This window comes from Benincasa hispida, chromosome 1 (genome assembly GCF_009727055.1).
Source record: "Benincasa hispida cultivar B227 chromosome 1, ASM972705v1, whole genome shotgun sequence".
Lineage (NCBI taxonomy): Eukaryota > Viridiplantae > Streptophyta > Magnoliopsida > Cucurbitales > Cucurbitaceae > Benincasa > Benincasa hispida.
In genome coordinates, this window is record NC_052349.1 from 74,123,178 (window position 1) to 74,150,756 (window position 27,579).

The 27,579-nt window shown below is 33.9% G+C and overlaps 2 protein-coding genes across 2 annotated transcripts; both read right to left on the reverse strand.

Annotated features, from left to right (window-relative positions):
• Positions 1-2,461: 2,461 nt before the first annotated feature.
• On the reverse strand, positions 2,462-6,505 carry LOC120069021 (26S proteasome non-ATPase regulatory subunit 8 homolog A). The gene is made up of 6 exons (XM_039020682.1): positions 6,331-6,505; positions 6,112-6,190; positions 5,082-5,184; positions 3,765-4,028; positions 3,471-3,582; positions 2,462-2,991 (listed from the first exon to the last, which is right to left on the reverse strand). The coding sequence occupies exons 1-6, from the start codon at positions 6,433-6,435 to the stop codon at positions 2,851-2,853; spliced, it is 804 nt and encodes a 267-aa protein (XP_038876610.1). The 5' UTR covers positions 6,436-6,505; the 3' UTR covers positions 2,462-2,850.
• A 13,229-nt stretch (positions 6,506-19,734) lies between these two features.
• On the reverse strand, positions 19,735-27,329 carry LOC120079206 (cellulose synthase-like protein G3). Its single transcript, XM_039033388.1, has 6 exons — positions 26,661-27,329; positions 22,268-22,417; positions 21,971-22,096; positions 21,440-21,883; positions 21,012-21,359; positions 19,735-20,305 (listed from the first exon to the last, which is right to left on the reverse strand). Exons 1-6 carry the CDS (start codon positions 27,279-27,281, stop codon positions 19,754-19,756), a joined length of 2,241 nt encoding a protein of 746 aa, XP_038889316.1. The 5' UTR covers positions 27,282-27,329; the 3' UTR covers positions 19,735-19,753.
• Between the last annotated feature and the right edge of the window lie 250 nt (positions 27,330-27,579).

Here is a 27,579-nt window from a genome sequence, read left to right on the forward strand (position 1 = left end):
TATAAACATAAAAGAACTAAATTATATCTCAAAACTATCCTAAACTAAAACCTAAAAATAGCTTAGTATGTGCACTATTAGGAGAATCAAATTGAATTAGAAAATTAGAGAGAGAGAAACTATTTGATTGATGAATGAATTGAAATGGGGACCATAGCAAATTGGGATTTTTTTTTTGAATGGCCAAAAATTGAAAAAGCATAAAAAATATCCAAATTCCCCAGAAAAAAAAAATGCAAGCCACAAGAGGGTTTGAAAAATATTCGAGGTTGACAATGAAGGGCACAAGTTGTACGGATTGAGACAGCTTCTGAACCTTCCAGAGTCATGGGGGCCGCCCCCATCCGCCGTGACTCGGCGCCCCGCCGCCACTTCCACCGCCGCGACCGCCGACAACAAATTGCACTTCATTTATTCTATTCTTCCATTCACCGTTTTGTTTTAATAAATATAGCATTGGTTTTTAAAAATCTTATCTACTTTTTTCTTTCAAAGACTCATTTGATTTGACAATGATTTGTTTTGTTTTGTTTTGTTTAATTTTAATCAATCTATATTTGTTTCTATTTTTTTTTTCCTTTTTTGTAACATACATTTAAAGATGTTTTTATAATCTGTCCTTTGACTTTTCTTTCCTTTAATGAAATCCCAATTTCATTAATTTGAATAAAAGAATACCAAATGGATAACAAAATAAAAAGGAGAAAAGTACAGTACAGTAGGAATTTGGTACTTTCTAACAATTAAAGGAAACACTATCCTTAATTCTATTAAAGTGTTCATTTGTTGTATGGCGTCACCACTTTATTAACTGTATAAATGATGGAAATTCAATTTTTAAAAATAACATATTTTAAATTTTGAAAACAAAATTTACAGAATTTTGTAACAGGTGAGGGATTTCGAATTTGACCTTTTAATCATTTTATAGTTTAACTTTAACTATTAAGATTATGATTTTTTTTTCATTTCTTGTTTATTTTTTTTTATAATTAAATCTCCCTTATCATCTTAGCAGCCAATAGAATGTCACCACATTTCTTCGACAATTTTTCTTTCAATTCCTCTAAATTTGGAGGATCATCAGGGAACAAATTTTTATTTTTCACTAATTCTTGTTGGAAAATGTTCTAGAAAAAAATGTTCATTTTTCAGTTTTTTTTATGTTGTATTTTCATACTTTTCATCTAAATATTCTTAACACTCATTTAATATGTGAATTCAATTAAACAAAAATACAAATTTTTGCATATAAATATTGCACTTGATATAGACAAAATAATTTTTTTATATAATCAACAAACCTACAACATACTTTAACCATCATCAATCTTATAGTAGTCAAAAGTGGTTGTCGAAGTTGATTATCGAAGATGATTCTCGTTGAAATTTTGTAGTCAAATGTGATTGTCAAGGCCTGAGGTGGTATTGGAGTTGGTTGTCGAAGTTTGTCATCAGAGGTGGTTTTCAAATCCCAGAGTTGGTGGGACAAAGGTGGTCGTCAAAATTGATCAACGAAGATGATTTTCACGGAAGATTATAGTCAAAGGTGGTTGTTGAGCCTGAAGTTAGTCGCATGAAAGCGGTATTAGAGTTGAGTGTCGAAGTTTGTTGTCAGAGGTGGTTATCGAAGCTCCGAGTTGGTCGTCGGAGTTACTCCCTCAAAGGTGGTTATCGAAGGTGATTTTTATCGGAGTTTGTAGTCGAAGGTGTTTTGGAGCTTATGAAGGTGGTTGTCAGAGTTGGTAGCACAAAGATGGTCATCGGAGTTTGTTGTCAGAACTTGAAATTAGTCGTCAAAGTTAATAGCACGAAGGTGGTCATCGGAGATGGTTGCAAAAGCCTAGAATTGGTTGTCAAAGTTGGTCGCACAAAATTTGTCAAAGTCCAGAATTGGTCGTTGGAGTTATTCGGAGGTGGTTGTTGAAACCCAGATTGACAATACCAATGAGTAGAGCCATTGAAAACCTTGGAAGACAAGAGATTTGGGATGAATTGGAATAAGTTAGTAAAACATACCAACTCAACTGCACCAACATTTAAAGTTGGTGAACCAAACAATAAGTTGATATATTACCAACTTAACTCAAACTCATGTTAATTTTATCCTTTATAACCATTTAATTTTTATTTTTATTCTTAGAAACTGTGTTTTTATCAGAATTTTCATTCCAAATTCCAGAAACAAAAAAAAAATTCAAAAATTACTTTTATTAATTTTCAAACTCTGACTTGTAATCTAAAAACACTCCGTGATATATAAACAACAAAACATAACTAACAAGTAAAAATGTATTAAACTTAATTTGGTATTATTAAATGAAAGGTTAATATTATTCTCACAATTTTATTAAGTTCGCATACACTGAAATTGAGAAACCTAAGTTCGTGTTTTATATTTGATTAAATAACTGCAAAAATTTGTGTTTATATATATACACCACATTTATGTAGAAGTGGGTAGTCTAACAAGGGAATTTGTATATGGGAAAGTGAACTAACAAACCCATTTAATGAACTTGAGCTTCAATGTATTGTTTGAAACCATATTTTAATCCAGATCCCAAACCATAGGAATCATCAAACAATGACTTCCTTGTCATTTGAATCTTACTAGATGGCGACCATATGGCATTGTAAACAAACACTTAGAAAATAGATGCAACATTCATCTCATGATAATGAAAATAGCAAGAGAACTTGACGAAAATCTGACCCGATGTCACCAAAAATAATAATTGCGTATGGAAGAATCCCATAATGATCATAAGATGGGGGAGGGATAACCGTAATAAACCTTGTCATGTTGTAAATCAGCAGATGAGAATCATGAGAAGCTGCTAGTCTGGTTCATACAATCCGCTCTAACTCTCTTGCGTAACTGAGAGTTTGGTTGATAAGTTGAAGGGAAGGTATTTCCTTGCAAGGTGCAGATTCTTTCGCCTTCTGAAAATATACGACACCGTTCGTTATCTCCCACTCGGGATGTTCCTGCATCGAAACAACATAATATTGTAATCAACAAGTGCATCGTGTAAACATGGAAAGAGCAAGACATGGAATAACTGGTGCATATCCTCTTTTGACAATCACTCCTAATCCTAACCTTCATACCGCAGGTTAGTCCAATGGAGTTTTACATCCACCATGACCACATCAAGGTATTATGCTTTGCAATTCAAGGTACATGTTTTGCAATTCAGTAAAGAGAACCTTCGTCTAACCTACAACTTCTTAGTGATCATGTAGATTTATTGAGAACTAGAGACGTGGTTGAAGGTAATTTAGAATCTGACAAGAGTCACTTCCAAACAATTTTGATTGTATGAATATTACACATGAAAGTATCTTTGATTTTGAATGATTAAGAAAATGTTTCGAAGTGATCTTTGAACATTACAAGGATATTTTTAACTATTTGAAAATCATTTTCAAACATTCCTAGACTCCAACAGACAATGAGAGCTTACCTCCTTGACATAGTCCAAAAGTTCTTGGTCTGAGGAAAACAACAGCATTTGGCGTGCATCACTTATTGAAAGATAATCATATGCCTTCTCACTGCAACCGGCTATTTCATCTCTGGAAATGGCAGAAAAGGCATAATGTATGAATGAATACTAAGAGCGAAATATAACTTCCACTCGTCAGTGACCCCAAGGAAGACAGAGAGAGAGAGAGAGAGAATTTAGTAAGCAGTTAGAAGGAAGTGGGATTTCTCGTCTATCATTACATTAGTTAGAGACCATATTTAGACGAGCTACCTTACAGTCTTTGCAAGGAGGTCCATGAAATAACCAAAGGTTTCATGTGGCACAGTCTGTCGAGCACTCAACACACGGTTGTAAGCCCCTTCCATGAACGATTGCTCCAACTCCACAGCATGTTTAATGCATGGGTTCTCCAAAGCAGAGGTGGAAAGAAGTTCAAGTTCAGTATGGAATTCAGCAATTCTGTTCTGCACAAGGAGCCTCAAAAGGTTGAGACCCAAGATGGGATACTCCTGAGGGGATGGAGGAAGGCGGTTACTGCTCCAAGAAAACAAACTTACATGAGAAAAAAATTGTATCCAAAAGTTCAAACTCAAATGTAACATCAAGTAATCTCTATGTGGCAATTCTGGTAAAATGCAAGATAACCACAGGAAGCTCAGGCCTATAATTATATACATCAGGTTTGAATCTCAAGAGAACTCATAGAAGATGTTTTCCAGATAAGTTAGGATCCATTTGTTACTCTGCTGCAATTCATTCTCAGTCAACCGTCTTAAAAGCAGTTCAGTTGAATTAAATTAACTCATCAACATGAAAGAAGAAAGATAACACATTGACTTAAAGCCGAATACTGACAAACTAAAAGAAATATAATTGCAAATAATATCAATATGTAACTTTGTCATTGACGATAATTCGCTTTAAATGAACAAATAATCAAATTGTTCAATTGAACTCCAGTTAAATCTGCACTACTTTCCTCTTTATCTTACTAAACCATTCCACAGACTCTTTCGCAAGGAGTACATCATTTAACTCTCATCTCGGCATTTAACATAAATTTTATTTTTAAAAAAGAGAAATAATAAAGGAGGTGGAGACGAGATATCCCCACACCGACGGGTTACAAAATGAAGGCCCAACTGGTGTAAATCTGCATTAGGTCATAATTAAAAAAAAAAAAAAAAAAAGGGTACCAAGTAGAAGCAAAAGGAGCAACCAGATCCTTAAAAAAATTCTTGTTCGGTTCTTGAGCATGAAAAATCACATAATTTCTTTCAAAGCCTCCAGAGGAGGATAGACACCAATGAACAAAGAATTTTCTCCTGAGCTTTAAGGTGAGGGCCTTTGACGAGTTGAAGAAAAACAAACCAAAGGCACCGACTGAAGAATTTGAAATACTACACATTTTCATACCCCAACCCACCCATCTGAAATAAACAAGCAACATATCATGGTAATAAAGAACCGTAATAATTTAGATAGATTATGAGAATTCAAATTTCACTTTCATTTAGAGAGAGAGAGAGAGAGAGACGGGGGGAGAAAGAAAAAAAAACAAAAACAAAACAAAAAACAAAAACATACCGAGCATCAGTATAGTAAGGCTTCAATTGGAAGAAATCTCTTTCAAATGCATCTTGATCCTCCACCTTCACACTAAGCAACACAGCATGCTCATATATATCCCCTGAAGACCCCAAGAAAAGAAAAATGTATAAGATTTAAATTTAGAGAAGGAAAGGGGAAAGAAACCAAAGTCCCACGCAGATAACAAACTCTTTCGTATAGAAGATTCTGCATCAGAATATACAATGATCCAGAAATAAGGCCCGTTTAGTAAACATTACTTTTCGGAAAATTGAGCTTGTAAACTCTACTTTCACTACATTAAGTTCCTTTGTTTTGTAATCACTTTCTACCAATGTTTTAAAAAACCAACCCAAGTTTCAAAAAACCAAAAAAAGTAATTTTTAAAAACTTATTTTTGTTTTTAGAAAATGACCTAAGAATCAAATGCTTCTTAAAGAAATATGATAACTACGGTAAGTATATAAGAAGGAAATGAGCATAAATTCCAAAGACAGAAAATTAAAAATGAAATCCTTATCAAACGGACCTAAATTATTTGCTCATGACCAAGTGGTGTAGTTCTTGTGTCTCTCCAACTTTTATTAGATAGTTAATCAATTTATGAAATTCATATCCCATATTTCGCACTTTTTATTTCTGAGTAAAATTGGTTCAATAATTCATTAAATGTTATCCAAATTTTCATCAAGTATGGTATTGGTCATCTATAATCTTATCGTTGTAGATAACAGACCTTTTTAAAAAATTTGATAAATTTAACTTAATCTAATAGCTTAAACTTTTGGTACGGGTGGTAGCTTACAGTCACAAATCATGAAATTAAATAAAAATTAATTAGCAAGTTCCACACAAACATAAGTCTTCATCTGTTACTATGAAGTATGAAATTACATGAACCATATTATAATTCTCCAGCTGAGAAATTTCAAGATCCAGGCGACAGCAAATTATTCATGCAGAAAAATATAGGCCAGCAAAAAAGAGCTACAAAAGTAGGGCATAGAGTATGGCGTGACATTCTTACTAGCTACCGTCAATTCATGGACAGCATTGGGCGTATCTTCAAACAATGGTGGAAGACTTCTGAATCCAGTCAAAAAAACCTGCAAAAAGAAAATGAAATAAAAATTTCAGAAAACCTAAACTCCTCGAGAAAAGAAGAAAAAAGGCCGAAACTAGAGTGAGGTAGTGAGCAGAGGATTAATTGGGAGAAACATTAGGGTTCAGAAAGGAAATCGGATACCTTGAGCTGAGAGAGGAGATTGTTACAAGAATCATAATCGTGCCTAACAAGAGCAGCTTTGAAGCGCTCGAAGTGCTGCGATACCTCAGTTAGCTTCGGATCCATGGCGATCTTCGTCTTCTTCCTCTGAATCTCTCTGCTGAAATTGGAATGGAAATGGTCAGTTTTGTTGCTCTCTTTACTTGCTCTTCAAGTAGGAATTTCACTTTCTCTAGGGCTCCAATTTGGGCCTGATCCGACCCGATATCCTTGCCCGCCCCGGCCCATCTACTCTAATTTAACAACCCGACTCAGGGGAGGAAATTTATTATTATTCACATTTTTAAATTTTAGGTTAAATTTTTTTATTTTCCAAGTGTTTAATTTTAAAAATAATTTATTTGGTAAAAAAATTGGTGTAAACCACACAAAATCAAGGATGACAAAATTTATTGTAAGTCTCCAACTCGATCGAGACGAAAAATCTCTAGTTTGATTGGATACAAAGGTCAAATCGGAAATTTAAATTGGATCCCCAATGTGAGATGGGGAGGGGATCCCGACCCCCGCTTCCGCCCTGAATTTTTTAATTGTTTATACATACATACATACATACATACACATAATTACTGTTTTAGTTATTGTTTTCTAATTTTAATTTTTGAATATAATAAATTTAATTTTTATAAATTTATAATAAAAAAACACTAAAATATTTTTTACTTATTAATTTAAATAAATATATGTAACAATAATGCTAATTTCTTACGTAAAATTTACCATTTTAATGTAAATACTAAATTTAGTTAATTTTAAATAATAAAAATAATAAAATAAAAGGTGAGATTTTTCCTCGTAGGGACCCGAATCCTCCAACGAGGATTCACCAATCCCTACCTCGACACCCCCTCCCAAATGGGGAATGGGGCAGGGACAGAGATTAAAAATCCCCACGAGGATAGGGATGGGGAATACATCCCTGTCCCCCTCCAACCCGATCCCATTNACATCCCTGTCCCCCTCCAACCCGATCCCATTGTCATCCCTACTTAAAATAGCTTATGAAATACTTTCTAATATATTTTAAATAATTTTTATCAAAATACTTAAAATAAAAATGATTTTAAAAAAACAATAATTTTTTCTTTAGTCATTTTGCCCTAAGTGAAATTGTATGTTTCTTTTAGAGAGGAATTCACACGTAGGAAACTTACGTCAATTAAATTATTAAATTTTGATAAATGCATAAATTTTGTGTATATATAGACTTCAAGGTTTAAAATGTCTGATGATGATGGTGTGATGTCCCAAAATTTTAAGGTAAATTTATTTTATTTTATCTTAGGTTAATTCAGGATTTTGTGGTTGGAAGGAAAAAAACTAAATTTTAATTTTGGGTGTACAATAAATGATAAGTGGTTTGGAGATTTGGAATTAAGTTAATTTTCGGGTTTATCTTATTATGGGTTATTTAAATTAATGAGGGAGTTAGGGAGTTGTGGAAAAAAAAATATATGTATATATGAGAAGTTATATTCCCTCTTTCTGTTTCGTTCGCGCCACCCGTCATCCACATCCGTGCCTCCGTTTTTGAAGTCCAGCCACCGACACTTGATTCTCCCTCTCTCTGATCAGTCACGTCGGTGATGCACCGTCTCTCTATTGAAGCACAACGGCAGCCGCGCCGTCGTCGTTTAGTCACCCTATTGACGTTCACAACTGTCTGTTCACCAGATTTTTGCCACGCCTCGCTGAAAACATGATTTTGGTAAGAGTTTGGTAGTTTTGTTGGATTATCTTGAATGGGTCTCAAATGCCTATTGGGATTTGGTTAATTGATTAGTTACCCATTTTGTTTGAAAGGTTGAAAGAAGTTTTGGAGCTACAAGTGTGTTGTTCAACAATATCAATAGTGATTTTTGGTAGATTTTAAGGCGTTGCGACTTGTGAAGTTTGGGAATAATTGTTATAAATTAAATTTTAATATTTGGTTCTTGTTTATGTTTAGGTTGGAGTACTTGGTAGAATTTTGTAGTGGTTTGGAGTAAACCACGTGTTGGGTAGGTGGATTAAATTTTTGGTAATGTATATATTGGGGTTGGGCCTTAAAGTTGACATTAAGGTTATGTATGCTTTATGTTTAGGCGCCCTTGATTCAAGATTTTCAAAGCCAAGAGGGAAGTTTAATTTCTTGATATTCGGGCTTAATATCAAGGTAAGTTACCTACTATCGGTTCGCAGCTTTTGTATATTGTATATTGTACATGTTTTGTATCTTGTATTGTGCATTAGTCTCCCGAGGCATTAGGACAAGTGGGAGATTGTTGGGATTGGTGTCCTAATTCTCTCGGAGTCTCGTTGTTTGTAATATATACATTGTTTATGAATAAAATAAGTGTTATTTCATTCTGGCATTTACTTATATTCAATAAACAAAGTTCCAAGGTTATTGTATGTAAACTTAAGCATGTACATGAGATATACAAGTGGATCATTCCTTAAGTGATGACCTAAATAGGTCTGTAGTATAAGAATTAAGGTAGGATACCTGATCCTGGTGACTTGGTGACATTACGGATACGGCTTGCTTTGTAAGGGTTTGCAAGTATTGTAAACTACTATAAATGGTAGATCCTGACCATTCATGTGGAGACATGTGAGCAGGGTGTCCTATACAAAGAGTTTTTATAAGACCGGACCACGATATGATTCGTCTCTGTATATAACGTTGTTGATACTGGAGACTTACATCTCACCTAAACGACCATAGGTGACATGACCTCAATCCTGAGTGTTTTAGGAACTCCTGCTTTTGAGGGTAGTCCTTTGATTAGTATGGGTGAGAGTGGCCAGATTGCCAACTCAACATATCTACCTTTTTGAGGACTTGTCTAATTTAGGAGTTGGGAACTCAGTTACACAAGATGAAATTCACTCCTTCCCCGAAGTAGAGGTAAGTAGATAGATTGCTCCCTTAAGGGCTGATTCGGGGGCTTGAACGTAATAGCCATAGCTTCTCTTTGGAAGAGAGGACTCAGTCATAGTAGGACTATGACTTATGTTCATTAGAGAGATCAATGGTACTTAAAGAGTTAGATGTACCTACAAGGATATAACGGTTATTGGCCGAGCTGTACTTACGAGCGATCTGTGAAGGGTTGTTGCATTGTTGATTGGTTAAGATGGACACATAATATATCTGTAGTAAGAAGAGTTCAACTGTCAGTCTTTAGTGGAGTGCCTGACAGTTAACGGATGGTAGATTTTGTGACTAAAGAGCTTAGTCAGTTATTCATGTACCGTTGGAACTTCGAGCTACCGGTCCATAAAGTCCTCTTGGTAGCTCAATTGATTCAAGTTGAGAATCAGTTCTTGGGGTTGATTTGAAATGTTCAAATTGGCAAGAGGTATTTCGATTATATATGATATGATCGGTATGATGTATGAGATACATCTAGTGAAGATTAAGTGCCATGGAATAGAAAAGGAACTATGGTTTGTATGTTTCATGAGATGAAATATTAAAACTATAGGTTATAAATATAGTATGGTAAGTTGGTTATCATATATATTTATAATAAAATTAATTATTGGATAATTATCTATTTTTCTCTAATAACCAATTTAATGGGAGGTTATTGGTGGTTTAATGGTAACCGTGAGATAAAAGGAAAAATGTTTTCCTAATTTTAGTAAGAAGGTTGATTTGAGATTTCTAATCTCGAAAATTTCTCACAAAAGGTTGTCAAGTAAATTAGATTTACTAAACGAAAGCTTGGAGAGACTAGACGATTGTGGAGAGTTTCTATACGATATACTCACAGCTGGTCGATGAGCTAAATGATCGCATAGCTTTTGTTAAACGATTGGGCATCATCCTATACGATAGGCTTTGACATCTCCCACTTGCTCAATCGTTTACACGATTGTTCTCCTTTGATCTCATCCTCTAACAAGTCCACACAGAGCCTACACTCTAAATTCTCACACTGAGAATACCAAGGTAACCTTTTTGCTGGTGTCATACTCAACTCGACACAATCAAGGTTCTGTAAAGGCTATTCATGGTGTTCGGGGTGTTCATGATCTTGAAGATCGCAGTGTTCGAGTTTGCTTTGAACGTACTGTGTAGCGGTCGTGGTGTACAAGCATTCGTGTGTTGCCGTGTTGCTATGATCAAGCGTTCGTGATCGAGGGATCTTCAAGATAAGTCTTTAAAGCTATGGTTAATTATTTCCCTTGATCTGTAGAAAAGCATGTTGTAATTTCTATTTTGCGCATAGCCTATTGTTTCCGTTTGTGACTGTAATTGTGGATGTTCATATATGATTGAAATTTGGAAAGATCCTTCCGCTGCTCATGGAAATTCTCATGCACGATTTTCTTCAGCAAGATCATGAGGCAGCACTGCAATGCTTGTTCAACTCTGCCCTACATTCGATTTCCCAATTTTCTTTCCTTTTTCTCCATTGATCAATGTCTTAGGTCAAAACTTTGACCTTCTTGAGGGTATTTTGGTCATTAGCCTTCCAAAATTGCTTGTTCTCATCCAATTGCTCGATTTCTTACAATCAAACAATAAAAGGATCAAAGATCAAATTAAGCATAAAACTAACTAAAGTCTAAGCCCAGAAAACGCACTTTTTGGATGCATTTCAGAACTTAACAAGTTTTAATTTCTAATTTCAATAACACATGGGTTTGGTTATTTAGATTAATACCTATTAGTTTCTTTATTTGTTGAGAAATGCTTCTTATATATTGAAGATAAGATGATAAAGAATTGAGAACCTTTGTACAAAATCCTTAAAAGTAAAGTTAAGTTTAAGAATTTAGGGATAGTTTTCAATCTTTCTTTAAATTAGATTCATGGAAAATAGAAAATTTGGTAAAGTAGATTTTTACTAGTAGTGCAACAACTATATTTAGTTTTCTTTTCCTCACTTTGAATATAGTACAGGGTGGTTTTTAATGATTGGTACCAATTGAATTCAATAAGTTTTCTATGTTAAGCAAGAATCCTACAAGACGCGATGTGAAACGAAAAAAGGTAATTAGTGAGCACAACTGGACTAAAACAAGCATATTTTTTCCATCTTCCTTATTGCCAATATCTAAAGTATGTCATAAATTTGATGTGATGCATATTAAGAAAAACATATGTGATAATTTGATGGGTACAATATTAAATATCAATGGGAAGACTAAAGGCACCATTAAAGATCATGAGGATTTAGCTAACTTGAAAATAAGAAAGGAGCTTCACATACAAGAAATTGGAAATAGGCGTATCAAGCCTCATGCATCCTACACATTAACTGCTGCTGAAAAGGTGAACTTTTGTACATTCTTGAAATCTGTGACGTTTCTCGACGGTTTTACTTCCAACATATCTTGGTGTGTTAATGTGAAGGAATCTTTGGTTTGAAAAGTCATGATTTTCATGTTTTATTACAAAGACTTCTCCCAATTGGCACTCGGCCATATCTACATAAGGATATTTCTATAACTATATCAGAGTTGTCAAATTTCTTCCATGCTTTATGTAAGAAGTCATCCATCTAGTATGAGTTTTCTTGTTTGTGTTATGTTCTATGTTAATGAGTTTTCTTGAATTGGCCATGTTTAGCATGAGTTTTCTATGTTTTGCATAATTTTGTTATTGATATTTAGAATATGGTTATGCTTTTGAGTCCCTCTGCCCGCCCCAATCGTATTTAGGATAATTACTTTGTTTGGTTCCTTTTAGTATGACATTTGGAGGTCATCCATCAATTCTTTATCCCTCACGTGCTTACATATTTTACTTCTTTGTTTGTCAGCTTTGATGTCTCGATAGTCTCCTGCACAAGATGTTTAAGTTCATTTGGAGATGGAAATGGATAGAATTGGTGTTGGTATTTTGTACATTTTTTCACAATGACATTGCAATGCTTCAAAGACATTCGGTTGGAATTTTTGTAATGAAAACTTGTGATAGCTAGTGTTCTTTTTGTGATAGCTAGTGCTGATACTAAATTTGTTTATATTATCGAAGTTGGTTGATATAACTTGTAGCAAAGTTAGTATTATTTCATTTTTTCCAATGATGGTCTGTGATATTGAAGTTAGTATTATTTCATTTTTTCCAATGATGGCCTGTGATATTGAAGTTAGTATTATTTCATTTTTTCCAATGATGGCCTGTGATATTGGAAATATGTATCTTCAGTTATAACTTTTGGTTTAAATATAATTGATTAGTTGATTCTTGATTGGCTCAAAAGATTATTATATTTTAAATTTTATAATAGGTTTATATATTAAATTATGTATTATTTTTATAATTAATAAAATACTTTTACCGACATTTTCTATAACATCAGTAAATTGTATTTAAAAAAAAGCATCCGAAAATTTATAGTGGCACAAATTATTAATTTTACCGATGCTTAAATATATTACAAAAGATACTTGTAATGACCATTGATCCACATTTAGCAACAGTCTTATATGTTGCTAAAACATAACTTTTAGTGACAAAATGTTAGTGTCACTGTATAAGATAAATAGTGACAAATAAAATGTTACTAAAAGTCAATATTTAATGACGTCCATGCGTCGGTAAAAGGTTACTTCTAGCCGCACGTGCTAAACATGCCACTAAAACCTTTAGCTACGTGGCAACAACGACATTTACAGTGACGTGCTTCTACGTGTTATTAATACCTTTAGTGACTTTTTTAGACTTTCAGTAATGTTTTTTGTGCGCCACTAACTAACTTTTCTTGTAGTGTGGATAAACATACACACCCACCCACGCGCGTGATGATATGCAGAAATGCATGTCATCTTAGGCCTTTTATTTAGAATTATGAGGGTTGTTAAGCAGATTATGCGTCAATTATGTTAGGAATTCATGAGAAAATGAGCTTACGACATTCAGCATTGAGAATCTCGGCTAACCCATTACTATGTGTTATTATGCGTTGAATTGTCTATTTTTGTAGCTAACGTAGGAAGTGGACGCAAACGCAGAAGTCGGACTACCGCATAGACGACCACATGTGGAGAAACTCTCCATCGCAAAGGCGAACGTGTTCGATCAACGCATGGGTGTTGCGGTAATCAGCCGCATGTGTCCATCGCATGGGAGTTGCGGTCATCGTGTCGAAATTGCGGTATTAAGCGAATGCGGTCACTAAACGATTGTGGCTACACGATAACGCATAATAGAGGGATCAACATAAGGTTAGTGGAATGAACGCATCAACGCACATCTCGGGAAAATCAAAAGTTAATGTTGACATTTCACCTACCACGCCGTTAGCAGCAGGGATTCAGAAAAGGACTAACGCGCCGCGAATGTCAGAATCAGAGCAGTCCATTAATGCTTTCGGTGATCCAAGCTCTATATAAAGAAGCCGATGAGTAGAATTTCAACTTATCCAGGGTTTTCGCCTGAGGTTCGCCTTAGGGCGGATCCAGGGTTCTCCCTGCGATCTAGACTAATGCGTGAGAAGAAAGCTTGAGAGTTCTTCATCTCCTTCTTCCATTCCGAATGACGACCGGAGCCTTCCACCGGAGTTAGATTTTGAGAGAGTCAATTCCACCGTCCATCCATGGCACCACCGGCAACCTTGATGCACATCCGCTGAAAGCAAGTCATTGCTTCCAGCCAGTCATTTCATTTTCTCTTCTTTTCTTATATTATATTGTATTACATTTTGTGATTAAGGAATTAATACATTATGTGTTCAATGCATTTTTGTGTTTCCTTCGAATCCATCTCCATCTTTCTTTACTTAGCATCTTTAACTTTCATTGCATCACTTAGTGAGATTGTTAGAGTATTGTATACTTAGTCATGTGGATTAGAGATAAGCATGTAGCAAACCACTGAGATGTGTGCGTTGCGTGAGTGTACGAGAAAACCTTATTTGCTTAGTGTGAAACTAACACAACACTTGTCTATGAATAAAGTCAGCAAAAACTAACTGTCCGGGAGGGTAAGTGGTTGGTCACATTAAGCAATGTAAGCAAGTATTCATTAGAGATAGAAATAATCTTACGTTAGCCAAGTTTATGGGGTTACCTTTTCTTATGTATGCGTCCACTGCACCTTTAAAGCTACTCGGGAGAGAGTCTAAAGAAAGAACCTAAGACTCGAGAGAGCTAGGTTAAAATCGATGCTTGGAAGAGCTAGATCAGGTTTGCATAAGCAAGAATGGAGACTTAGGAATAAGCTCCGTTTCCCATCACACAGTGTATGCACCCTACGGATAGGATATTGCATGTGTCCAGGAAGTAGGATATGGTGGTGATATATGGCCATCACGCTCATGCGGCAAGAGCACGTGAGCAGGCTATAGGGGTTTAGGCAGGCATAGGCTTCTCGGCACTATCGTATATACATTGCATACGTCCTAGAATTAGGCTCAAGTGTGTGTAGCATGATCGCATAGCTTGTGTTGGCTGAGCTTGCCCTTGCAGTAAAGCTTAGGGTTGCGATGAAGACGTCCTCACATTTTATCTATTTTCCCATTCATTTGTTATATGTCAAGAGTTGTTGTGTTTCTACCTCTCATTCATATTCTCATTGCATTGTTTGTTAGCTAGGAGTAGGAGTAGTGTTAGCTTAGCAACCCCTCCATCATTCTTTTATTCAAACCGCCGCATGCACATTACCGCATTCATCTAGCTACAAGCCGCTGAGTTCGACCTCGGATCACCCGAGAAACTTGCGTTCGTGTTATACTTGGCGTGAGCGTAAGAAAACTTGTGACAGGAATACATGGTCACCACATACATTTGTTAACGCAAAGTCATTCCAACGCATGACCACGACGCATAATAATCAACGCATACATTAAGGACATGCATCGCATATTGCGTCCACAGAATTTTAGTTGTTGAGTAATTGATATCTAATTTTCTGTCATCAAGTTTTTTGCGCCATTGTCGGGGACTTAGCAACTAATTGTTTGTTGAGTTTTGTGTCTTTGCAGGCAACCTTTTTATCTTGGGAGTATTGCAGCTTGTGCAACCAGGTTGCAACCAATATTGAAGTGTAGGCGATGCGTCGAAAGCCAGTATTGACCCCAAGGTAGAAGGGCAATCAATCGCATGAGCTGAAGGTAATTCTAAGCACATGGTGGCCAACATGCACCCAACAATTGCCGGAAGTTCCAATGGTCAGGACAAGCTTTTGGCCTAAGCAGTTGAGAGCAATCTCCTGGATGGAAGACTCCTTGCAGTGACAACATTCCAAATTTTCCAGGGACGTCTTCTACTCTATCTTCATCTTGCTTTCATAGTTTAGGTTATTTTTTTTTATTGTTATTTTGGATATGCGGTTGTTTCTTTGGTTGTGGTGCGTTTGCTCCTTGCAGGTGCGACAAATAAGTCTCCTCGGTGTGCAATACAACGAAAGAATTCCTTTCATCTTTCAACGCATGGCTTTGATCATGTGGATTCCAACGCATGATCGCATGCGTTATTCCGCCTAAGGCTCTTTTCTTGTTATCTTTTATGCATTATCCTTTTGAAATCCTATTTTCTCGATTGCGTTGCTTTGCGATGTTTCTATGATGGTACGTATAATTCATCGCATCTTCTAATTAATCATCGCAAGCCGTTCCTTATTTTTATTAGCTTCTTCAAATTTTGAAAGTCTTAAGTTTTATTTTGTGTAAACCTTTGCCCAAACATTTATTACCACATTCCTGTAAGTTTGTTTTTAGCTTTGCGGTGAGTTACCAACCTCTAAGTTTGGGGGTGGCAGCGGTCTCGGAGAATTGCGTTCATTACATTGCAATCATTTGAAACAAAAAAGTGAAGAGAATTTTTTAGAATAATAACTCCACTGTCAACGCAATGGGGAAACCCATATTGATAAGAGTTGAGTTGTGAAAGGCACTTACCCGTAGTTAAATGTCTGCATGACACACGTGGGGGCAAGCCAAAATGAAGGTAAGTTGTCAGGATCAACGCATAAGCGCAACTCTTCTGTCCGGCGCAAGCCAAATCAAGCAAGACAAGAGTTGAGTTGAATATGGAATGCAACCAAAGTTGGATGCCCGCATGACACACGTAGGGGTAAGCCAAAACGAAGAGCGTAACCAGGTTCGACGCCGCATTCGAATAAGTAATCGCAAATTTTTTAAATGTTTTGAACGAACGCATTCTCAAAAGCTAAACGCAAAGTTGTGGTGAATGAATAAAAAGTTTTTGAGCAAAGGCTTGCTGGATCTAAACTTAGAAAAGATCTTTTTGAAGAAGCAGTCAAAGTGGAGGAGAGCATTGTGGCGATAGTTAGAGGCATGAGTAAATTATATTTTGAGAAGTCGATCATTGCAAAGGAAAGCAAGAAGGTGATTTAGAATTTCTTGAGTATAACACATGCTTGAGGACAAACATGATTCTAAGTTTGAGGGTGTGATGACATGTAGAAATGCATGTCATCTTAGGCCTTTTATTTAGAATTATGAAGGCTGTTAAGTAGATTATGCGGCAATTATGTTAGGAATTCATGAGAAAATGAGCTTGCGGCGTTCAACATTGAGAATCTTGGCTAACCCATTATTATGCGTTGAATTGTCTATTTTTGTAGCTAACATAGGAAGTGGACGCAAACGCGGAAGCCGGACTATCGCATAGACAATCGCATGCGGAGAAACTCTCCATCGCAAAAGCAAACATGTTCGATCAACGCATGGATGTTGCGGTAATCGACCTCATGCGTCCATCACATGGGAGTTACGCTCGTCAAGTGATTGCGATCATCATGTCGAAGTTGCAGTATTAAGTGAATGCGGTCACTGAACAATTGCGGCTACACGATAACGCATAATAGAGGGATCAACGCAAGGTTGGTGGAATGAATGCATCAACATACATCTTGGGAAAATCAAAAGCTAATGTTGACATTTCACCTACCATACCGTTAGTAGCAGAGATTCAGAAAAAAACTAACGTGCCGTGAATGTCAGAATCAGGGTAGTCCATTAATGCTTTCAGCAATCCAAGATCTATATAAAGAAGCCGATGAGCAGAATTTCAACTTGTCCAGGGTTTTCGCCTGAGGTTCGCCTTAGGGCAGATCAGGGTTCTCCCCGCGATCCAGACTAATGCGTGAGAAGAAAGCTTGAGAGTTCTTCATCTCCTTTTTCCATTCCGAGTGACGACCGGAGCCTTCGACCAGAGTTAGATCTCGAGAGAGTCAATTCCACCGCCCATCCATGGCACCATCGGCAGCCTTGACTCACATCCGCTGGAAGCAAGTCATTGCTTCTAGCCGGTCATTTCATTTTCTCTTCTTTTCTTATATTGTATTGTATTATATTTTGTGATTAAGGAATTAATACATTATGTGTTCAATGCATTTATGTATTTCCTTCGATTCCATCTCCATCTTTCTTTACTTAGCATCTTTAACTTTTATTGCATCACTTAGTGAGATTGCTAGAGTATTGCATACTTAGTCATGTGGATTGGAGATACGAAGCATGTAGCAAACCACCAAGAGGTGTGCGTTGCGTGAGTGTGCGAGAAAACTTTATTTGCTTAGTGTGAAGCTAACACGGCACTTGTCTACGAGTAAAGTCAACAACAACTAACTGCCCGGGAGGGTAAGTGGTTGGTCACATTAAGCAATGTAAGCAAGTATTCATTAGAGATAGAAATAATCTTACGTTAGCCAAGTTTATGTGGTTACCTTTTCTTATGTATGCGTCCACTGCACCTTTAAAGCTACTCGGGAGAGAGTCTAAAGAAAGAACCTAAGACTCGAGAGAGCTAGGTTAAAATCGATGCTTGGAAGAGCTAGATCAGGTTTGCATAAGCAAGAATGGAGACTTAGGAATAAGCTCCGTTTCCCATCACACAGTGTATGCACCCTACAGATAGGATATTGCATGTGTCCAGGAAGTAGGATATGGTGGTGATATGTGGCCATCACGCTCATGCGGCAAGAGCACGTGAGCGGGCTATAGGGGTTTAGGCAGGTATAGGCTTCTCGGCACTATCGTATATACATTGCATACGTCCTAGAATTAGGCTCAAGTGTGTGTAGCATGATCGCATAGCTTGTGTTGGCTGAGGTTGCCCTTGCAGTCAAGTTTAGGGTTGCGATGAAGACGTCCTCACATTTTATCTATTTTCCCATTCATTTGTTTTATGTCAAGAGTTGTCGTGTTTCTACCTCTCATTCATATTCTCATTGCATTGTCTGTTAGTTAGGAGTAGGAGTAGTGTTAGCTTAGCAACCCCTCCATCATTCTTTTATTCAAACCGCCGCAAGCATATTACCGCATTCATCTAACTACAAATCACTGAGTTCGACCTCAGATCACCCAAGAAACTTGCGTTCGCGTTATACTTGGCGTGAGCATAAGAAAACTTGTGACAGGAATGCATGGTCATCGCATACATTTGTTAACGCAAAGACATTCCAACGCATGACCACGACGCATGATAATCAACGCATACATTAAGGACATGCATCACATATTGCGTCCATGGAATTTTAGTTATTGAGTAATTGACATCTAATTTCCCGTCATCAGTGCGCACATACACACATGACCGTGAGTTGGGTATTTTGTATTTACAACTTCTGAGAAACATAAAAGGGGTGGCCAACCATCCATCTTTTCAACTGATCGGTTCATTTTGGAATCAAAATTTAGTATTTTTTTTAAGAAGAAAAAGGAAAAAGAACTGTAAACATTATAGATGGAAAACATCGAATTTCATGGAATCTATTTGAGAACCACTGTATTCCTAACGATTCACTCGAGAATCTATTTCCTATGGTCTACAATTTAACCATTAACAATAGCTGTTCTTATTTGTATGTTTGAGATGTTGAAGCAGGTGGATGGGTTATTCCATTATGGAAATTTATCACGTCAAAAACAAAGGGGGCCTTAGGAGGTGAACGTTGTTGGTTCACTGCTTTGCTTTATGAGGAGGATGTTTCTTAGGCTATCTGGAAAATTTTAGCCTTAACTTACCTGATGTTGATATTTGATTACTGAAAATATTCACTGGATGAGGGATTAAAGATATGCTCATATAATTTTATTACCTTTTTTCTAAAAAAAACTTCTTTTTGAAGTGTTTGTGAGATGCAGAATTAATTGTGAAGTTTGCTTTGAAAGAGTTTGGTATCGTTTGTAAATTGGATTTTGTTAGAATCCATAAACTCTTGGCTGAAAAAATTTAAAGTTTATATCTATTAGAACAATATCAATATGTTAAGAGATTTATGTGATTAAAGTTTTGTAATCTGCTCTCTTTCCCTCTATTTTCTGAAATATGAAATTTGGAAGCGTGTTATGATGTTTCCTAAATATTTGTGGAATTATGTCGATGTCTTTTTGGACGAAAGAAACAAAAACATCAATTTTATGGTTTATTAATGCTTAGACTGGATCTCAAGAGTTCACGAATTTCTCAAACTTTACGACTCTACTTCTTGTCTCAAATCAGCAAAAGAGCAAAGAAGCAAAGTGAGTAAAAGGGACAAAAAAGTAATTTTGGATGGCAATTTTCCTATGTCGTTCCTAAATGCCATTGCCTCATAAAGTGGCCAACAATTCACCATTATAAATCCAACTAACAATATTTGAAGGAAGAGTTGTTCCCACGCGCCACCCAATAATCTCCAAATTCCGATGAGTCCGGCGACGAAGTTGAGGATGGCTGCCGTGGCCATCGGCAAGAACATTAATGATGGAGTTCCAAAATCCAACAATTCCTGGTCGTACCTCTTGCTTTGTTCTTGGTCACTTACTTTACTAGTAACATTAAAACCAAAGGTAGAAATTCCAAAGGATTTCAAAGAGAACTCAATCGATGCAAAAAAGTAGCTAGAAAGAGCTCTAATGCTCCATATTCTCTGATCATTCCACCATTTTTGGAATGTATTTCCTTCTAATATGAATTCAAGAAGGTCTTGTCCATAAGCTCCCAAGAATAGGAATGCATACAATACAAACCATGGATCTGAAACCTATCAAATAATCATATTTCAGATCATTAAAATTCAGTTATAAGTTTAGTGTTCAGTTTGTGTTTTATTTAGTTCTTCGATTTTTAACTGTCAATGTCTAATGTTATTATAGAAATCTATTAATAGACGATTCAATTTCAATTTTGTATCCTACAATATAATAATATAATAATAAAAATAAAATTAATTGAGGGCTAAATTATACAAATTATTTCTTATTTTTAAAAAAAAGTGTAATATAACACTTATCTTTCATATATATATATATATATAAACTAAAAATTCAAGTGTTATCAATATTAGACACCTAGTTCCAATTTTAATTCAAAATTTTAGTTGATTTATGTTCTACTCTAAAATAGATTTGAAATATTTATGAAAGATCGAGGTTAATATTATCGAAAGAATTAGGCATTTTGTAATAAAGAGCGAAGATCAGATGTATTTTTATGTATATATTTTAGTTTTAGTTGATGTATTATATTTAAAATTGAACTTTTGGTGGAACAAGACGCTAACTTTCCTATTAAAAAAAAACACCGAACTTTTAATTTTGTTTTTATTTTTATTTTTTTTAAAAATACCCAATCACGCGAAAATTGAAAGTTTGAAAATCTATTTGACAGTTGTTAAAAGTTGACGAAGACGAAATTAAAAGAAAATAATGTACGAAATAATTTTTGAAGAAAGTTGGATGTGAATGTACCTTAGGAAAGATGGAGACGCCATTGATAAGAGCGAATTGGGGGAGAAAGGCATATAGAGTGACAGGAAATGACAAAAAGGCCCAAAATGCATTGTGGCAGTAAGAAATGCCCATGAGAAGGCCCATGGACCTTACGCCGAATGTAAGTGGGCTATACTTTGAGAATGTCACTTCAAGAAGCCCAATAGCCCATCTTTTCACTTGATTTACAGCGTCCAAAAGGTTCATTGGCGCATCACCTAAGAAAGCAGCCCTCTTTGGATTGCAGAATACACTCTTCCACCCTTCCGTTTTCTGCAAATATGCTGTAAAATAGTCTTCCACTAGAGACCCATATCTAAAACCCAACTGCAAATAATGAAACTTTAAAATTCTAAACTTGGTCTCAATAATGAATTTTCAATCAATATCAACCATATACATCATACCTTTGAACCCCATTTGGTGTTTTTCTCGTAATCACACCTTGCAACTAAATGAGCCAAGTCCAAGACTTCGACGGATTGAATGGCCTTTTCTACAACTTGATTTGGGTCGAGTTCAAAGAGTTCGGGTGACTCGAATGATGATGGACCTCCAAAGAATGTTCGTCGATTAAAAAAACATCCTGTGCCAAGGTAACTTGGGCCTAATAACCCATCCATACCGATTGGATTAAATATAAATAGCCGCTTATATTCGCTCCCATAAATGTCGTTTTTGCTAATCCCGTGAAATCGTTGGGGGAACTGAATGTGACCGCAAGTGCTTGAAAGTTTTGGGTCTAAGAAGTAGCATAAGACTCGATTTGGTGTTTGTGGGTCATTGGAATACATGTCACAATCCAAAGTGAGAATAATCGGAGCATTAGTCATTGTAGCGGATACTCGAAGCTATTGCAACGAAAAACAAATAGAAAATATTAAAAATATCATATCATCTTTAAAAACAAACAAAGTAAAGAAGTTTTTAGGATTTACGAGAGTATTAAGAGCACCAGCTTTGAAATGGTGATGAGAAGTTGAATTTTTTTGCCTTGAAACATAGATGAGATTTGGCAGTGATTCTCCTCTGATGTCTTTATTTTTACTATTATCAAGCAAAACCTGCCTCACACACGAATTTCCATGAAATTTTGTCATTTTTTTAATTCAATAATGAAAAGTGTATGTGACATATGCTTATATATAAATGTGTATGTGACAATAATAAAAAAAGATATTATTAAAATTTTGGAAAAGTAAAACATAAAAAGGAGAATTGAACTGAAGCAGTACCTGAATGATTGTAGGATGATTTTTAGGAGTAAAGGATTTTGTCCATTTATCAAAAATCAAATGCTCTTCTTCTCCATTGATGAACTCATCTTCAACCTTTCCTTTCTCCATAACTTTTTCTACTCTCATTCTCATTTTCTCATACATTATCTGAACATCCAAACCAAATACACACTAATTTAATATTTATATTTATTTCTCATTAAATAATTATTTGTTTTTTTTTTTATAAAAAAAGTAAGCTTATAATAAACACTACTTCTAAGTTCTACCATAATTTTCTATGTTTTTATTCTTCACTTTCTACTCATATTTTCAAGATCTTAGGTTTTGAAAATTAAAAAAAATATATATATATATATTAAAAGTTTATTTTTATTATTCAAATTTAACTAGAAATTGAAGTATTTCTTTGAAAAAGTAAACATTGCAACTAAGAAATTAGGAGAAAACAGACATAAATTTCAAGAAGAGAAAACTAAACAATGAAATTGTTATCCAAAGGGACTTTAATTTTTTTTGCTTTTTGAATTTAACATCAATTTTAAAACATTGTCAATAATAAACGATTTCTAGTTCGTTTTAATTGTCAACATATGAACATTGGTTTAACGATTAGAATACCACTTTCACTTGAGATCCAATCAATTCTCCGCTCCAAATTTAATTAGTTGAACTTAAAAGAAAGTCTCTTTTTATTTTTTAAAAGGGCGTTTGGAAGGCTCCCAACTTACTTTAGGTGGGGTGCGCTATTATAACTGACTCAATGTTTAGACCTCTCATTATAATAGTTGTAGTTTGTAATTATTATAACTCACACTTAGCTATAGTAAAACTATTTGAAAACTCTTATTGTCTATGTTGTTTATTATTTTGTAATCATTCTCTCCTCATTTGTAACCGAGACTAAAATAATCTTGTACTTCAAACACATATTATTATAACCCAAAAACTATAATAATCCAAGCCAACAAAACAGCTCCTTACAAACTATATATTTAGAAAACCTTTTTTCTATTAAATTTAGAAAATGAGAATTTTAAAAAATATAGAAATTATTAAGTATAATCTTCATTAATAGAGGTTGACAGAAGTCTATTAATGTCTATCAATATATATACATATTTTTTGCTCTTTCTTTGAATAGTTTGATTTTTTTTTTATTTATGAAAATTTTCTTTAAAAACCCATTTTTTAACTTATTATTATTTTACCACCTAATATAAGGCCAATATAAATAATTAATAGAAAATACCAATTCTTTTTTTTTTCTTTAAATGAAAGTTTAAAGACATATAGAGCAAATTAAAAAGTTGAAAGAACCAAAATGAAAAAGTCATCAAAATATAATTTTCTAAGAAAAGAAAAGTTCTCTTTCTTACTTAAAATGTGGGTCACATTATTTCAAATCAAGGAGAGGCTTCATGTATGGATTTTTATTTATTGATTGATTGGGACAGAATATTTGGGATTAATTTGGCCCTTTCCTTTTTATTTATTTATTCTTTTTCAATATGAAAAGTTCATAATCTTTTCTCTTTTTATAAAAAAGGACGATTGTCTGCCACTCCCATTACTCCAATATGATGTTTGTCAGTTTGTGTCTTTGTCGGTTTACAAACAATTTTTTTTTTTTAAATTTTATTCAAATCATTTTAGTTGGGACAAATTGCAAAATCATCCCTAAAATATAATGTTAGTTGCAATTATAACCTTAAAATTTCAGTAATAACATTTGGACCTCTGAACTTTTAAAATCATTAAAATTGAACCCTCAAACATACAATAATTGTAAACATTGAATCTTCAAATTTATATAATTATTACACTTTATACAATTATATAAGTTTGATAGTCTAATTTTAATATTTAGATAAGGTTGAGGGCTCAACTTTTAAATCTAAAAGTTTAAGAATATAAACTACCATTATACTTTAAAGGTGATTTTTGAATTTACCATTTTAGTTTTGTTCCTTAAATTTAATCATATACAAAATAAAAGATTCTAACGATCTCAGGAAGACATATCTTGTGTTAGTTAAATTATGTTTATATTCACCTTTTTAAATCAATTAATAGCTTAGTAATTTCATTATGACATTAAAATCCCTTTTAACTGTAATTAATCTTCATGATTTGGGTTTAATATCAAATTCTTATAGTTTTTTCAAAACTTATCTTTTAGAATTCCATTTAACTAATCATATAAGATTTTAGAGCATGCATTAAAGGAAAACAAAAACAAAGGAAGATAAATTGTGTTTTTTAGTAGAATTTGTGATAGCATTATGATAATTTGAATACTTGACCGTTTGATTAAGAATATAATATATTAAGTAATTTAGGTTGGCAAAAAAAAGTAAGTTTTGGAATGAGTAATCAATGGTTTAAAGACAAGTAATCACATCTAACTTAGAACTATAAATCTAGAATGGTATGACAATCTAAATTTATATTTTATATAAGTGTTACTCCAATCTCCATTCTAAGATTCTAAAAATTTTAATTTAAATTAATTTCGAAGTATTTGTTAAAAGTCAAATGTATTATTAAAATAACTTTTAAAATGTAAAAATATTTTTTTAAAAATGATAAAAGTTTGAAAATATTTTCGAAATAAATAATAAGGATTAAGCAGATAAATATTATTGTTTAAAAAAGATGGTATTTTGAATTATTTAGCAAAAGTAGTGTTGTTTATTTATCTTTAGTAAGTATTTAATTAGATTCTGTCTAGTAGTAGGACCCACAAAATGAAAAAGTAAAAATTTGTTTGGTTGGTAATCTAGATTATGTTTTGTGTTTTTAGATTTATTGAATTTAGAGTATATGTATTTGACATACAATCCGTATTTGACAGACCATCCAAATTCTGTTTTTGAAAACTGTTTTCAGATTTTTGTGATTCACACGGTATAAATTTTGAAAGCAGTATTTTTACATTTTCATTGTATTAAGAATTTGAATTTTAAAATTTAACATGTATAATTATATTAAATAATGTTAAGAATATTTACAAATATAGTATATATCATGTTATAAATTTAAATTAAAATTTTAAAATATTAAAATATATATTGTGTAATATATTATAAATTAGGTTAAATTCTAAATTTGGTCTCTATAGTTAGGATAAAGTTAAAAATTAGCCTATATGGTTTTAAAATTTAGATTTTAGTTCCTACGGTTTGATAGAACTTCACGTATAATCTCTATGGTTTGTTAAATCCTTTTAAATATTATCTACCATAGAGACTATTTATGAAATTTTTATCAAACCATAGGGGAAAATTCACATAAATCATAAAACCTAAATTTTAATTTCTTCCAAACTATAGAGATAAAAAATTCAATTTATCCTATATATTATATATTAATATAAAATAATAATTTTACAATATATATTTTTTTAATATAAAGCATGTTCATAAATAAATTAATAATATTTTATTATTAACTAATTTTTAATGGGTAACTACAATTAGTTTACAATTATTTAAATTAAAAATTAATTTCTGAATTCTTCTACCAAACACATATCTGAAAACATGAAATACAACTTTATTTTCATTTAATTTCTTATTTTTAAATTTTTGTTTTCAGATTCTCTACCAAACAGACCTTTAGGGACTTGGATGAAATTTGTATGATTATAATTAAATGCTCACTAAAGAAAAATCAACAGTTTTATTTTTGCTAAATAATTTTAAAAGTCTCTAAACTTTAAAAAACACTCATTCTAGTCCCTATTTGATCCCAATATTAAAACTTTTATACATGATGAGATGACTTGTGGATGACTAGGCTACCAAATAAGCTAGTTATGTTTAAAAAATCTAGGATTTCAATTTTGAATTAGGTGGTAAAGTAATTTTCTATAGGAGATCTCAAAAGTCATTTTGCATCTAAGATTTTTCTCGTTTGCTATTATGACACATTAGTTGTTGATATTTTACTCCACTTTCATCTTGTTCAACCCATACTAGATGCAATTCTATCCTTAAACATATTTCATCTTTAAAGAGTTAACATATTTTAATAGTAAGAACCAAAATAAACACTTTATAAAAGTCCAGAGGCTGAAACGAATGTTCTTTAAAGTTTAAGGATCAAAATAGAAAAAGCCTTAATGTTTAGAGACAAAAATAGGATTTAAAGCTAGTTTTAAACCATCTCTTTTACCAATTTTCATTTAAAGCTACAATATTTATCTGCTTAATCCAAATAAATAACATTCGTGACATTTTTATAATTTAATCATTAAATTAACCCGATTCAATCTTCCTACATCTTCGAAAAATTAATCAACAAAGTAATACTCAATCTAATTTTGAATTAATAAATAACAAATTTTAAATTTTTTTTAATAAAAAAAAAAGTTAGATTCCATTACCTTGATCTTCTCAGACTGGGAGTCCCAATTTTGGTTGGACGAAAAGAAGGCATCAGGATTCCTCTCAACGACGTCGTTTTTCCTACAAAACGGCAACCACTCAGCCGCAAATCTAGCCCCTTCCATAAAAGCGCAGAGTGTCATAGCGGAGCCACCGTCGTCGGAGATATACACAGAGATCTTAGATGTCGGGTAATCATAGGCCAAGACCGACAAAGCCGTGTTGACGACACTCATCGGCGGCTCCTTGTACGGATCCGCCGTACAAATGAACACATCCAACGCCGGAAAATCCGAATCCTTCTTCAGAAATTGTTTAAGGTTACCAGGAAATTCACGGCGGCGGAGGGGAATCATGCGGTTGCATTGAGTGGTGCCCCACAAGAAGGCCAAAACCACGTCGGAAATGAAGAGAGAAAGAGATACGAAGAAGGAAGAAAGAGAGGTGGGAAGTTTGAGAAGTGAAAAAGTTAAGTGGTAATAAAAGAGAGCTAAAATGGCACAGCCGTAAAGGGCGGCGAAGAGACGGTTGAAGACGGTGGTGGAGCGGGAGAGGTGGTGGGAGTTTAGTGGGAGCGGCGGAGGGTTGGGTATGGCGGCGCGTGCAATGTATTGCTCCATGGTTTTAATGAGTGTGCGATTTGTATCCCTAACTTGTTAATTGTATAAATTCGCAATCTTATAGGGGCTTTTGTTAAGAAAAAAAGTCTTTTTAAATATAAAAAGATATTTAAAAGTATTTACATTTTTATAAAAGTTTTCAAAAGTAGTAAAATGTAAATATTTTTTAGGATTTTTCTATTTATAAGAATTTTAAAAACGAAATTTTTACATATAAAAAATATCAAATTATTTTAAAAAAAAATCAAATTATTTAAAAAAAAAAAAATACTAATAGATATTGATAGACTTTTATCAA